The 14,127-nt window shown below is 44.5% G+C and overlaps 1 protein-coding gene across 3 annotated transcripts in view; it reads left to right on the top strand.

Annotated features, from left to right (window-relative positions):
• Positions 1 to 8,056: 8,056 nt before the first annotated feature.
• The window catches only part of Incenp (inner centromere protein), a 30,258-nt gene continuing 24,187 nt past the window's right edge, over positions 8,057 to 14,127 (top strand). Inside the window, exons 1-4 of one of the 3 annotated variants that reach the window (XM_031389639.1) lie at positions 8,057 to 8,259; positions 11,173 to 11,323; positions 11,723 to 11,836; positions 12,691 to 13,493. In XM_031389639.1, the coding sequence (XP_031245499.1) occupies positions 11,184 to 11,323; positions 11,723 to 11,836; positions 12,691 to 13,493 (1,057 nt within the window). In that variant the 5' untranslated portion in view covers positions 8,057 to 8,259; positions 11,173 to 11,183. Of the gene's footprint in view, positions 8,260 to 11,172; positions 11,324 to 11,722; positions 11,837 to 12,690; positions 13,494 to 14,127 lie in introns of those variants that run through there. The other 2 variants (XM_031389641.1, XM_031389640.1) reach the window with 2 other exon arrangements.

The raw sequence follows: 14,127 nt of genomic DNA, 5'->3' as shown, positions 1-14,127 counted from the left end.
GAGAGAGAGAGAGGGGGGGGGAGGGAGAATGAAAATGAGTAAGTGAGAATTTATTCTGAGTCAAAAATGAATACGACCTGCTGTAAGGATACAACAAAAAAAACAGAGCCTGAGGCCTGGACAGAATCATTGGTCTACTTTTTAAATAAGCTACTTTCGAGACCTTACATAAGAATACTAGAGATATTTGTCTGTTCTTGACTTAGTTATATTAGCAAAATGTCATCAAGGTTTGTCAGTGTCGTAGAGTGATAGAATTTCATTTTCTAAAAGTTTCATACTGCCCCATTACAAACTACAATTTAAAACTTATTTGTTGGTTGTGGGTTTGGACACATTTCATCTCAGAGCCCCGAATGCTGCAACATGAAGACGTCTAGTTCCAGAGCAGCCTAGGATATAGAGACTCTTCAAATAAATAAATAAAAATAAAAAGCTTACTCTAGCCAGGGAAGCGGGTTGGGTAACTGAAGATCTTCACCCTTCCCCCACCCTTCCCCCACCCTTCCCCCACCCTTCCCCCACCCTTCCCCCACCCTTCCCAGCCTCTTCTCTAGCTCTGCAGTGGGTTTCCTCGCTCTCTTCCCCAATTCCCAAGGAACTAAGCAGATCCCGGTGGAACACCCTGCTTTCCTCTCTCCTGTGTCTCCTGTAGCTCCCTTCCCCCAGCCCATTCCTAAATGTTAGCTCTCAATACCTAGAAACACATTTTACCTGAGATTTCCAAGTGATCACATCTATCAGGATCTCAGAGGAATTTGCCTACCAGGCAACACACAACCACCACATTCTCATAAGAACCAGGTTGGTCAACAGAAATCAAGGAACAAAACGCTCACTCAACAAAGACAAGCCCAGATATCAGCACCTAGTGTTACAATCTTCCCAAACCCAGATACTGAGACCCCAGCATAAAACACAACCCAGCCCAGCCCGGACAACATGTCTCCACTAGAGCCAAGCAACCCTACCACAACAGCCCTGAGTATTGCAAAACACCTGAAGCATAAGACATTAAAATAGCCTTTATGAATATGATCAAGAAAATGAAATATCCTTTAAAGAAATCTATGAAGACACAAATGGTGAAAGAAAATGAATAAAGCAGCTTAAGACCCAGGAGTGAAAATAGAATAAAGAAAATAAAGAAAACCCAAACTGAGGGAAATCTGGAAATGAAAAATGTAGGCACTCAAACAGGACCCTCAGAGGCAAGCCTCACCATCAGAACACAAGAGGTAGAAGAGAGATTCTCAGGCACTGAAGATAGGATGCGAGAAATGGAACCTCAATCAAAGAAAATGCTAAACAAACAAACAAACAAACAAAAAGTCCCAGCACTTGGGAGGCAGAGGCAGACAGATGTCTCTTAAGTTTGAGCCTAGATGTCTCTAAGTCTAGTCTACAGAGTTCCCAGGATAGCCAGGGCTGCCCAGAGAACCCTGTCTTGAAAAAAATCAGAAAAAAACAAAACAAGACAAAACAAAACCAAACCAAAAAGGCTCATAGATTTGAATGCCTCTTAGGCATGACAGGTGTGTACACCAATCTGCTTTGTAAAGTTAATCCTTGTGTTATTCAAATGCTGATTTCTCTGCAGCTCACATCTTGTTTCAATCCAGACTCAGCATTGTAATGCTTGTCTGGCAAGAATCTCCTGTCCCAAATTTGTGTAAACAATTCTTATCATTTATTTTCTGTCTTGTCAATAAATGCTGATCACCCAATGGCTGGGCAGAAGGAAGAATAGTCTCCTGGACATCTGCCTGCCAGGGAGAGGAGAAAAGGAGAGAGGGAGATTGAGATAAGCCAGGAGGATGGAGAAACTGGAGCCATTAGGAAGGGGTCTAGAGAGAGCATAGAGATATACCTGAAGCTCAAAGAGCCCTGCTCCCTGCAGATCTGGATGTACTTCTCCAGCATCATTTCTGCCTGGATGTTGCCATGCTCTCTACAATGATGACAATAGATTAAACCTCTGAAACTGTAAGCCAGCCCCAATTAAATGCTTTCCTTTCTAAGAATAGCTGTGGTCATGGTATTTCTTCACAGCACCAAAACACTGACTAAGACAAAGGCACAGAAAGTATTTTCAACAAAATTATAGAAGAAATGTCCCCTAATGTAAAGAAGGAGATGTCTATCAAAGTACAAGAAGCATGCACAATGCCAAATAGACCAGACCAGAAAAGAGAGTCCTCTCAGCACACAATAATTAAAACATTAGATGTACAGAGCAAAGAGAGAGTATTAACAGCTGCAAGGGAAAAAAAGACTATGTAAGGCAGACTTGTGCTGCAGACTCTAAGAGACCACAGATGCCAGCCCACAGTGATGTACCAACCAATCACAATAGATGGAGGAAATAAGATATTCCATGAGAAAACCAAACTGAAACAGTATCTATCTACAAATCCATCCCTACAGGAGGCACTAGAAGGAAAACTCCAACCTACAGTGGTAACCACATCCAAAAAAAAAAAACAAACCCACAAAGAATAAATAATCCCACACAAGCAAATCAAGAGGAAAACACTCCCACACACAACAAAATAACAGAAATCAACCAACACTGCTTATTGCTATCTCTCAATATCAATGGTCTCTATCTGCTCTGCCCCCCAAATACTCAGACTAATAGAATGGGTGCAAAACCAGGGTTCATCCTTTTGCTGCATCCAAGAAATACACATTAACTTCAAGGACAGTGTCACTTCAGGGTAAAAGGATAAAAAAAAGATATTCCAAGCAAATGAATCTAAGAAGCAAGCTGGGGTAGTAATTTTAATATCTGACAAGACAGACTTTAAACCAAGGCTATCTTAAGAGTCAGGTTCACAGTATAAGGGCCTACATTAAAGAACAAAAAAAACAACAACAACAAAACTAAAGGTCTCATATTAGTAACTTAACAGCACACCTGAAAGCTCTAGAACAAAAACAAGAAATGATGCCTCAAAGGAGTAGGCAGCAGGAAATAATCAAACTCAGGGCTGAAATCAATAAAATAGAAACAAACAAAACAATACAAAGAATCAATGAAACAGGGAGTTGTAAGAAAACCAGTAACACTGGCAAAGCCTTATCCTAATTAACTAAAAGGCAGAGGGAGAATATCTAATTAATAAAATCAGAAATGAAAAGGGAATGTAACAACAGACACTGAAAAAACCCAAAGGATTATAAGGATATACTTTAAAAACTGTGCACCACCAAATTGAAAAACTCAAGGAAATGGATAATTTTTTCAGTATGTACCACTTACTTACCAAAGTAAAATCAGGACTAGATAAGCAATTTAAACAGACCTTAACCCCACAGAAAGAGAGGCAGTAATTAAAAGTCTCTCATCTCCTCACAAAAACAACCAAAAATAAAAACAAAGAACAAAACAAAACAAACAAATCCCCCAAATAAAAAACAAACACACACAAGACAAAATCAAAACCAAAAATGCCCAAGACCAGAATTCTATCACACTTTTTTGTTTTTGTTTTTGTTTTTGTTTTTGTTTTTTGAGACAGGGTTTCTCTGTGTGATCTTGGCTGTCCTGGAACTCACTCTGTAGACCAGGCTGGCCTCGAACTCAGAAATCCACCTGTCTCTGCCTCCCAAGTGCTGGAATTAAAGCCATGCGCCACCACTGCCTGGCATCTGCTACACTTTTAAAGAATTAATGCCAACATTTTTCAAATTATTCCACAAAAACAGAAACAGAAGGAACACTGCCAAAATTGTTTTATGAGGCCACAGTTATCCTGGTACTCAAACCACATAAAGAACCAACAAAGAAAGAGAATTACAGACCATTTTCCTTATACTTGCAAACTGAATCCAAGAATACATGAAAAAATCATCCACCATGACCAAGTAGGCTTCATTCCAGAGATGCAGGGATGGTTCAACATATATAAATTGAAAAACATAGCCAGGCAGTGGTGGTGCACACCTTTAGTCCCAGCACTTAGGAGGCAGAGACAGGCAGTTGAGTTGGAGACCAGTCTGGTCTACAGAGTGAGTTCCAGGACAGCCAGGGCTACACAGAGAAACTCTGTCTGGAAAAAGAAAGAAAGAAGGAGAGAAAGAAAGAAAGATATAAACCACTATATAAACAAACTGAAAGACAAAAAGCACATGATTCTCTCATTAGATACAGAAAAGACCTTTGACAAAATTCCAACACCTCTTAATGATAAAAGTCTTGGAGACGGCTGGCTAGATGACTCAGCGGGTAAGAGCACTGATTGCTCTTCTGAAGGTCCTGAGTTCGGATCCCAGCAACCACATGGTAGCTCACAACCACCTGTAATGAGATCTGACACCCTCTTCTGGTGCGTCTGAAGACAGCTACAGTGAATTACGCTGGAGTGAGCGGGCCGCCAGCAGAGGTCCTGAGTTCAATTCCCAGCAGCCACACACATGATAGCTCACAGCCATCTGTACAGCTACAGTATACTCATACCCATAAAATAAATAAAATAAGTCTTTAAAAAAAATTCTTGCCGGGAAATTGAAGATCTCAGAAGATGAAAATATGCTCATGGTTCTGTAGGACAAATATAGTAACAATAGCCACTCTACCAAAAGCAATGTACAGATTCAATGCTATTCCCAGAAAAATTTCAATACAATTCTTCACAGATTGTGAAAGGACAGTTTTCAGTTTCATATGAAATTACACAAAAGTTCAGAGAAGATAAAACAATCCTGAATAATAAAAGAACTGCTAGAGGCATTATCATCCCTGATTTCAAGTTGTACAACTGAAGTATAGTAAGAAAAAAGCATGGTACTGGCACAAAAATAAACATGTTGATCAATGGAATCAAACTGAAGACCGAGACATAAGTCTATGCACCTATGGACATCTGATTTTTGATAAAGAAGCCAGAAATACTGGAAAAAAAGACATCATCTTCAACAAATGGTGCTCACCAAACTGGATAGCTGCATGTAGAAGAATCTAAATAGATCCATAATTATCAACTTACATAAAACTCAAGTCCAGATGAATCAAAGGCTTCAACATAAAACCAAATAAAGGGCTGGAGAGATGGCTCAGTGGTTAAGAGCACCGATTGCCCTTCCAGAGGGTCTCAGTTCTATTCCCAGCGACCACATGGTGGCTCACAACCACCTATAATGGGATCTGATATCCTCTTCTGGTGTGTCTAAAGACAGCTACGATGCATTCATATAAATAGAATAAATAAATCTTAAAAAAATAAAACCAGATAAAGTGGAGAATAGCCTTGAACTCATGGGCACACGAAAAGACCTTCTGAACTGAACACTGACAGTGCAGGCATTAAGATCAACAATTAATAAATGAGACTTCATGAAACTGAGATACCTTCATATGGTAAAGGATATTGTCATTCAGATAATGTGGAGCCTACAAAATGGGAACAGATTTTTATTCAGTATACATCTGATAGAGGGCTAATATCCAAAATATATAAAGAAGTAAAAACATTAGGTATGAAGAAAAGGAATAACCAGAATCCTCAAAATAGGAAACTCAAATGAACGAGAAACACATAAAGAATTGTTCAATATCCTTAGCTGTCAGGGAAATGCAAATCAAAGCTATGTTGAGATCCTATATTATATCTGTCAGAATGGCTAAGATAAATAAAACAAGTGACAGACAGCTCATGCTGGCTAGGGTGTGGAGTAAGGGGAACACTCATTCACTGCTGGTGGGAGTGCAAACATGTACAGCCACAGCAGAAATCAGTGTGGTGGTTCCTTAGAAAGAATGGAGTCCATCAACCTCAGGATACAGCCATACCACTTTTGGGTATAAACTCAAAGGTGAAGCTTCCAGTACTGGAATTGGGTTACATCTAATTGGGTTGTCGGCCAAAGGGACCTCACAGGAATCCCCCAAACAACTTAGGCCGTTGTTCTCCATTAACCGATGGCAAGGCCCCATTGCTGATGATAAGACCTACACACCTCACTGAACATGAAGAAGATGAGCTGGTGCCTGCAGAGAACCTTCACTAGTGTATTCTAGCATCTTTGGTACAGGAAGGGACTCTGTATGCAACCAAAAGAGACATAAACCCAGCCATAAACTGAGTCTGACTCCATTTTAAGATTAGAAGCTACTTAACTGGTATTGAATGCCTTTAATCCCAGCACTTGGGAGGCAAAGGCAGGAAGATCTCTGAGTTCAAGGGCAGCCTGGTCTACAGAGTAAGTTCCAGGACAGCCAGGGATACACAGAGAAACTGTGTCCGAGATTGCCTCCCCCTCCCCGCCCCCAAATTAAGTTCATTCCTGATTTCTGTAAAATTTGGGTTTGACCATGTCTTGACTCATGTTTTGGAATTTGATATGTTCCATACCCTATACCCTGACCTCTACCCCATGATAAGATCCTCTGAAAATCCCCCAACCCTTGAAACCTCCCTAGTCTTGCAGTTATTGAGCTATATAAATCCCACCTTCTCTTGTATTTGATGCTGTTCTTTCAAACCCTGCTTTAGGGAGAGAGTCCTGTATGACAGAGAATAAAGCTTACTTAATTCAACTACAGAATTTGGGTAATGGTCTTTACTCTCCTTTGGCGGGATTAACAAAACCCTACAATGGTGTCCTGCCTGCAGGATATGTTGGGGCAATTAGTGGTACAAACTTGTGGCACTAACCAACCAATATCTGATTTGATTTAAGGCTCACTCCACAAGATCGACTCATGCTTGGTAGACCAACAATCTGAGACTAGATAGCTCAGGGACCTAGTTAAACTAAATACTACTGTTCTACTAAAGGAACATAGCAATAAAATGACTCCTAATAACGTTTTGCTACACAAGAACAGTGCCTTGCTCAGCCATCATCAGAGAAGCTGCCTCCTGCAACAAGTACAGAGACGCACAGCCAGGCATTATGCAGAGTGAGAGACCTTGGAATACTCAGTTCTAATTGGGTTGTCTCCATCAAGTCTCTCCCCTCACGGTTCAGGAAACCCCGTTGAAGAGGTGGCATAAAGAGTGAGAGCCAGAGGGAATGAGGGACACAGGATCAAAGCTCTTATGAACTCAGAGACTGAGGCAGCTTGCACAGAATTTGCACAGGTCTGCATCAGGTTCTTGCATATATGTTATGGTTTCTAGTGTTTTTATGGAATTCCCGAGTGTTCGAACAAGTGGGTGTTTGATTCTTGTGCCTTCTTTTGGTCTCTTTTCTTTGTTTTATCCAATTCAGACATGATAGGTTTTGCGTTATCTTATATTTTATATCTTATTATCCTTTTTATTAGCCTGTTTTGAAAGGGAGTGGATCCAGATGTAAGGGGAGGTTGGAACTGGGAGTAGAGGGAGGGGAAGCTGTATCAGGATATATTATGTAAGTAAAGAAATCTATTTTCAATAAAAGGAAAAACGATTTAAAAATAAATAAAAACCCTTCATCATCTGTTCAGGGACATTTATAGTTTCTCCCACCTCTTGGCTACTGAGAATGATTCTGTAAAGAAGGTGGAGGTGTCAATATGTTGGAGACTGAAGTGTTTTATTTTACAGGTGGTGGTGACATATCTTCAACTCAAGAAAAATTCTCCGTTGTTCGTGGCGTCTTATCTGGAGGGTACTTAGCAAACACTTCCGGGTGACAATCGCAGTTCTAAGGACGCATTCTGTAGTATATGCCTTACTGCTCTTTGAGGGAAGGCTCTGTGAGATTTGCAATGTGTTTCTCTTTACTACTGAAAAGTAGCAGAGGTCGCAAAGTTCCCATTCCGAACGTAGAAGCACTCTGGACTTAAAAACCAACAAAGCGCCAGGCTCGAAGATGAATAGGTGCCCTCCCACACCAAGCCTGCCTTCGCAGTGCACGCTGGGACTGGTAATTCGGAGCTCCGTTCTCTCCGAGTCGGCGCAACCACTTCCTCACCGCGTAGAATGCCCCGGCTTCCGGAAGTTGGGGCGTGTTAAAAGCTTCAACGTTCTTCTCCCCGCCTCCTAGTCCCACAGATTGACAGTACTAACAGCCAACAGATAAGCGGACTCGTGAGTCCTGTTACGTGATTGGTTTGGAGTTTTGTAACCGCCCAGACAAACTTAAGGGGAATTGGTTGAGCCACAATTTTGAAAATTATAGATTCGCCCGCGCTCACTGCCCGGTTGGTCCTCGCCTGTGGCGAGCTCGCGGTACCGGGAGTCCAGCGGGTCCGGCTTGGCGGGAAGCTTTATCTACGGAAGCCGCGGACTGGAAGAGGAGTGGTCCGGGCAGACGCGGCGCCGTCCGGTGAGTGAGCGCGGGCGGCCGGCGTCGCAGTTGGCGGTGTTCCGCAACTGGTCCCGGCCGCTTCTTCTTCTGGGTGGGCCAGGGGAGTCACCTTCGTCCCTCGTTGCCTATGGGTGTGGGGATCACTTCCAATGGTTCTGGGAATCCCTGAGTCCTGGGATCCAAGAATGGTCAGTCCTCTCCCCCACGCCGGGCCTAACACCTGTGCAGAGCCTGGGTTGCTCTGTAGACCCGAACTTGAGTCTCCTTATGGCAACGGTTGCTCAGCTTCTTACCAGCTGAGCAGCATTTAAAAACTGTCCCAGATCCGGAGGCTGGCCCTGCTACTTACTTTGTCATTCAGCGGCGTAGCTCCATCCAGCTTCCTGCTGCCCAGCGTTGGGATTTTTGTCTTTCTGAGCTTGTAGCTATTGTCCTGGAGGCCTGTGGCTAGTGGTTAAAAAGCATTTTAAATCTAGGCTCCGCCCTCCAATGTCCTGGATGACTTTGAGCTAGATTTGTATGTGCATGGGTATCTTGTATGTGCATGGGTATCTTGAAGTGTGTGGCTAGAAGGAAGTGAGAGGGTTCTTGGCATGGAGTGGGACCCTGAATGCAAGAGCAGCCTTAGCGATCGATCTTCCTGCTTGGAGGCGTGTGGGGAGAGGTGCTTAGTTCATTTCCTGCACCCCCCAAAGGAGATGGCAATTGCGGCGCTAATCTGATGAATGGCACGGAAGAAGTGTTTGTGAAGAGGAATTGACCTTCCTTCTCCCATGGTGGGATTTGGTTATTTCATGGGCTGAAGGGGAAGCCACTCAGGAGTCTGATTGTCACACCCCTCCTTTCTTCAGAGTCACCTCTTCTAACTTTTCAGGAAACAAATTTCCCCATGGAAGAAGTGTGGTTTTGGACTTGGTAAAAGAAGCACTTACTCAGATTGTAGCTTGAACAAACATTTTGTAAAATTTCCCGCTTGCTACTTTCTGTAGCTCCTCTGCAAGTCTTTGGAGTCCTTGAACACTTTTGTCTTGCTGGCCTTGAGTTGATGAGGTCTTGTACTTTGCCAGGGCTGTATTCTGGTGCAGGGGGATAGGGAGACTCAGTGGAAAGGCCATGCCCATGATTAGCCGGCTGCCCAGTTAAAGCTTTTTCCTAAAGCCTCAGTGCTCCTCCTATTCATTTGGTTTTGCTCCAGTTAGTGCTGCCTTTGGCAGTTAGATCAGGGTGTGTATTGGCCTGTTCTAACCTGTGCCTAGTGAGTTGCTCACTGAATGTCCCTGTGTGTGATGGTGAGGCAACCTTTAGGATTAGCTGATGGATGGATGAATTCATTCTGAAAGTGCCAGACTCTTTTGTTGATGAGCAAGGCACAGGCTTACCCTCAGAGCAGTTTAGTGGGTAGAGGCCAGCAGTAAGCAAATGTAAACAATCAATCATTTGCTGTTCACATAACTGGAATATGTGTGTGAGATCTTGGCTTGGTTTGGAGGTCTGATCCTCCTTAAGGATCTGAAAGCTAAGTGAAGAAGCTGTACAAAGCAGGAGACAGAGTTCCCAGAGGCTAGAACTTGTTTGAAGGACAGAGGGGTAGTGTGCCTCTTAAATCAGGCTGAAGAACTTCAAGGAAGACCCTTGAGGCCACAATATATGATGGCATTAAGGTTCAAGAGGATCAGTAATCTAGCCCTTCTTTGTAGGTGAGAGGCTGAAGTGTATGTGCATGCTTCTTGCTTTTGAAAGTATAAGTCGTGGTGGGGGCTCACTGTCCCTATATAAGGTGGGATCTGGTTTATTATTATTATTACTATTATTATTTTAATTTTTCTGCCTCTCCCCTATTCGCTCTGATATATTGTTGCTCATAGCTGTCACTTACTCTTGTTTTTTTTATGTGTTTACCACTTGGGGTACTACTTATGGGGGCCCTGTTATGACAGTATCCAGAATACTTCGACTTAGTGTAGGACCTTTGTTGGGATTGCATAGCTAGGTCATAAAGCAGATATCCCAGCTCCCAGCTTTTTAAGGCGGTAGGTAAACTGGCACTGCACTGTCTTTTGCCTGGTATTTTTAGCCAGGTCTTGAGAGCAGCACATTGCATACTCACTCACTCACTTCCCTCTCCCTCATCCTTTCATAGGGCATTTTGGCTCTAGGGAAGGTTTTGGGGGTCTCATTGGAGAACATGTTTCTGGACCCATCATTTCTTATTCCTATGGAATGTATAGCACATTTCAATCTACTGACGTTTCCCCCCTCCCAAATTAAAGACAGGATCTCATGTAGTCTAGGCTGGCCTTAAATTTGCTATGTAGCTAAGCATGACCTTGAAATGATCCTTCTGAATTTCTCAAATGTTGGGATCATAGCATGAACTATGCTCAGTTCTAGTGTCTATTTACTTGTTTATTTGTGTATATATATGTATGGGAATATGTTGTATGACAAAGCTTTACCTGGGGAGATGCAATACACACCTAGATAGGGAACCCATAGTAGACCAATGTATGGCTACCCACCACCAAAATCCAATCTGTACTTAGGTAAAGAGAGAGAGGATGACAGCATGGTGTTTCTCCTTGATCCAGGAAGGTAGTACACGGTCATATTAAGTCCTTGAAAGACAATTTGTAAAGTGTATGTCAGAATTGGTTAGGAAGGGTAGGCCTGTAAGGACAGTCATACTCTGTGTTTGTATTGGGTTGAGGGGGTGTCAAGAGATTGGGATTAATGTAACATCATTTCTTTTTGTGAAGATGAAACATTGGGTTGGCATTTGGAGTTGTACATTGACAGATGGCTCTGTCCTAGGAGATGCATGGATTGAGGCACAGGGTATTCTGTATGATTGTGGATCTGGCAGACTTACCTTGGAGATGGTCCTGGTTCCTAGCCCTGAGTCCTTATGCCTTTTGTCTCTGCTTTCACCAGACAGTGCCACCATGGGGACCACAGCCCCAGGGCCCATTTACCTTCTGGATCTATGTGACCAGAAACTCCTGGACTTTGTCTACAATGTGGACAATAAGGACTTCATGTGGCTCAAGGAGATTAAGGAGGAGGCTGAGCGCATGTTTATCAGGTAAAGGCAGGGGAATGCTGGGGCCGTGGTGGTGAGGGAGCTGGGGTGGGTGTCCTCCGGAAGTTCAGACAAATAGCCTGTCAGGGTTCCTTCCTCAGTGCCTCAGCGGCCAGAGGAAGAGGAGGCTGAGCCCTGCTCCTGGCTCACTGGTAAGCTGTGTCTCTGAGTGGATGGCCTGCGATGACTTAGAACTTACTCCCCTGCTCTAAGTTCAGGGGGACATTCTCTGAGAGTCCAGTGCTGATTTCACATAGCTTTGGAGAGCTTTCCTGGTGATGGTCTCTCTAGCTTGACTTGTCATTACCGACAATGGGGTGGAATGTAGTCTGGTGAGAGAAGGGGCAGGGCAGCCCAGAAGTTCCCAGGAAGCCTCATGTTCACCCTTGTTGTACTTAACAGAGAATTCAACAATGAACCAGAGCTGATGCCCAAAACTCCTTCTCAGAAAAACCGTCGGAAGAAGAGGCGGGTGTCTAACATTCAGGATGAAAACAGAGATCCCGTGAGGAGAAGGTAGGAAAGGCTTGGGAGGCTGCGCTGCCACTGCAGGGTGTCTGGAGACTCGGTACCCTCTGGGAGAGTTTGCTCCTGAATGTGCTGATAGGAGCAGCAGCTGGAAGGTGGTAGTGAGTGGTGGCCAGTGCTGACCGGGACAGTTGAGATGCCATGGGTAAAGTGAACTGGGTAGTTCAGAGCACTGGTGTGGATGTCTGTGCGTTGGTGGTGAGGGTGGAGGCAGGGAGTTTGGGGTTTGGAGGAGGGAAGAGGCACCAGAGTTGTGGCCCAGGTTGCTGGTTCCTCCCTCTGTTAATTGGGTTTGTTAAGAGTCCCGTAGGAATGGTGGTGACCGAGGCACTGATTCTAGTCAGGAGCCCTGGTACAGACGTCAGCCTCAGGTGGCTCAACAGCTGTGTGTCCTTGGAGTGAAATCTCATCTCTGTTTTTCTCATCTTTCAAAGCTGAGTAAATGGTGGCTACCTCCCAGGGCCAGGCTCTCAGGCCTGCAGATAGAGCACGGGCGAAGTTTGCAGAAAGTGCTTAGCACAGTGTAACAGCAGTCAAGAAGCTGGTGTGAATGTAATCTTCCCAGAAGTTCTCTGGGTAAAGGAACTCATTGTCACTTGCAGAGTCCACTGAACTCTCAACTGTTCACGTATAGTTGGGGAGACTGAGGCTCAGAGAGGGATAACTGGGGCCTCGTGGCTAGAAGCGGTAGTCTGCTCTGGAGCTTCAAGGTTTTGCCTCTAGACCTTTTGCTCGTACTTTGTTGAAGTTGGAGGCTACTAAGGAGACTGATGTACTCTAATATTATTTTAGGGAGCCCCTTCCTTTGGGTTGTCTCAGCCTCTGTTCTGTTTCCCTAACAGGTTATCCCGCAGAAAGTCTCGGAGCAGTCAGGTAGGCACCCGGCACCTCCGCAGCAAACCAGTCACTGTTATTGAGGAAAAGGAGAATGGTTCCCCTGTGTTGCAGCGGATAACCCGGGCCACTGCCGCCGCCGCTGCTGCCGCAGCAGCAGCAGCAGCAGCAGCAGCAACAACAACAACATCAGCAACAGCAGCAACAGCATCAGTGTCTGTGGCATCAGCTTCTTCCTCTCCCACTGCTGGGTCTCCTACAGTACTGATCAAGAAAGCTGTGGTGGAGGTAAGCATCAGTGAACGACTGAGTGCAGAACTACAATTCCTTAAGCTCAAAGGTAGCCTTCCTCCATCTTCAGTCCCGGCTCCAGCCACATCTTCAGTTTCCCAAGGCACCCTGACGTCAGAGGAGGAACTAACGCCCAAGAAATCAGAGGCTGGGAGGCTGGACTCTGTCACAGTGAACTCCCTCAAGGCTACACCTCAGAGCCCCGAGAACGGAGGGGTTGGGGAAGGACGTTCTGTTTCCAAGCTCAAGATTGCTCGGGTCTCCCGGGGCCTGCAGGACTCTCCACGGCAAGAGCGGGTGCTTTCTCCTATCCTGCCGAATAACATCTTGCCCACCACAGCCAAGAGCCCTCTTGGGAATATTCGGTCATTGCGGCGAAGCCTGATTTCCCAGGATTCCCAAGTGCCACTAGCCACAAAGTATTGTTTGGTGGCCGGACAAGAAAATTCCAGTCGCAGATCAAGCAAAAGGATTGCCAAGAAGGCTGGCAAAGAGCCAGAGGCCTCTGCTCGCATCATTTGTGAGTGTGTGGCAGTTGTGGGATGTTGGTGTGGTGGGTGGTCCCTGGTGTCTGCTCAGCTGGGATGTTTCCATTGACACTTGAGTGATATGTTTCTCATGTGAATCTCCTGAATGGGGCCACTAGCCATGCCTAGCTATTGAAAATATGTATAGTCTGTTGGAGAAGCTGATACCCCCACCCCCCCACCCCCCAGCACACCAGGAAGGCAAGTTCTCACTACTGAGCAATATCCCCTAGCTCTTGTGTTTTTGAGATAGGCTTTTGATATGTAGCTCAGGTTAGCTTTGGACTTAAAGTTCTCCTGTCTCTGTATTCCTAGTGTTAGGATTACAAGTGTATACCACCAAGGAACAGAATTTTAAGGTTTTTTTTTAAATTTTTTTTGAGATTATTTTATATATGAGTGTTCTATTTGCATGTACACCTGCATGCTAGAAGAGGGCATCAGATCCCATTATAGATGGTTATGAGTTACTATGTGATTGCTGGGGATTGAACTCAAGATCTCTGGAAGAGCAGACAGTGCTCTTAACCATCTCTCCAGCCCTTTGTTTTTCTTTTTAATAGTATGTGTATGCGCATGTACACACTTGCTATGGCGCGCGCGCGTGTGTGTGTGTGTGTGTGTGTG

The sequence above is a fragment of the Mastomys coucha genome, unplaced genomic scaffold (genome assembly GCF_008632895.1).
Source record: "Mastomys coucha isolate ucsf_1 unplaced genomic scaffold, UCSF_Mcou_1 pScaffold21, whole genome shotgun sequence".
NCBI classification, from domain to species: Eukaryota; Metazoa; Chordata; class Mammalia; order Rodentia; family Muridae; genus Mastomys; species Mastomys coucha.
Note: the sequence above shows the minus strand (reverse complement) of the source record. Positions and strands in the feature narration are given on the sequence as shown.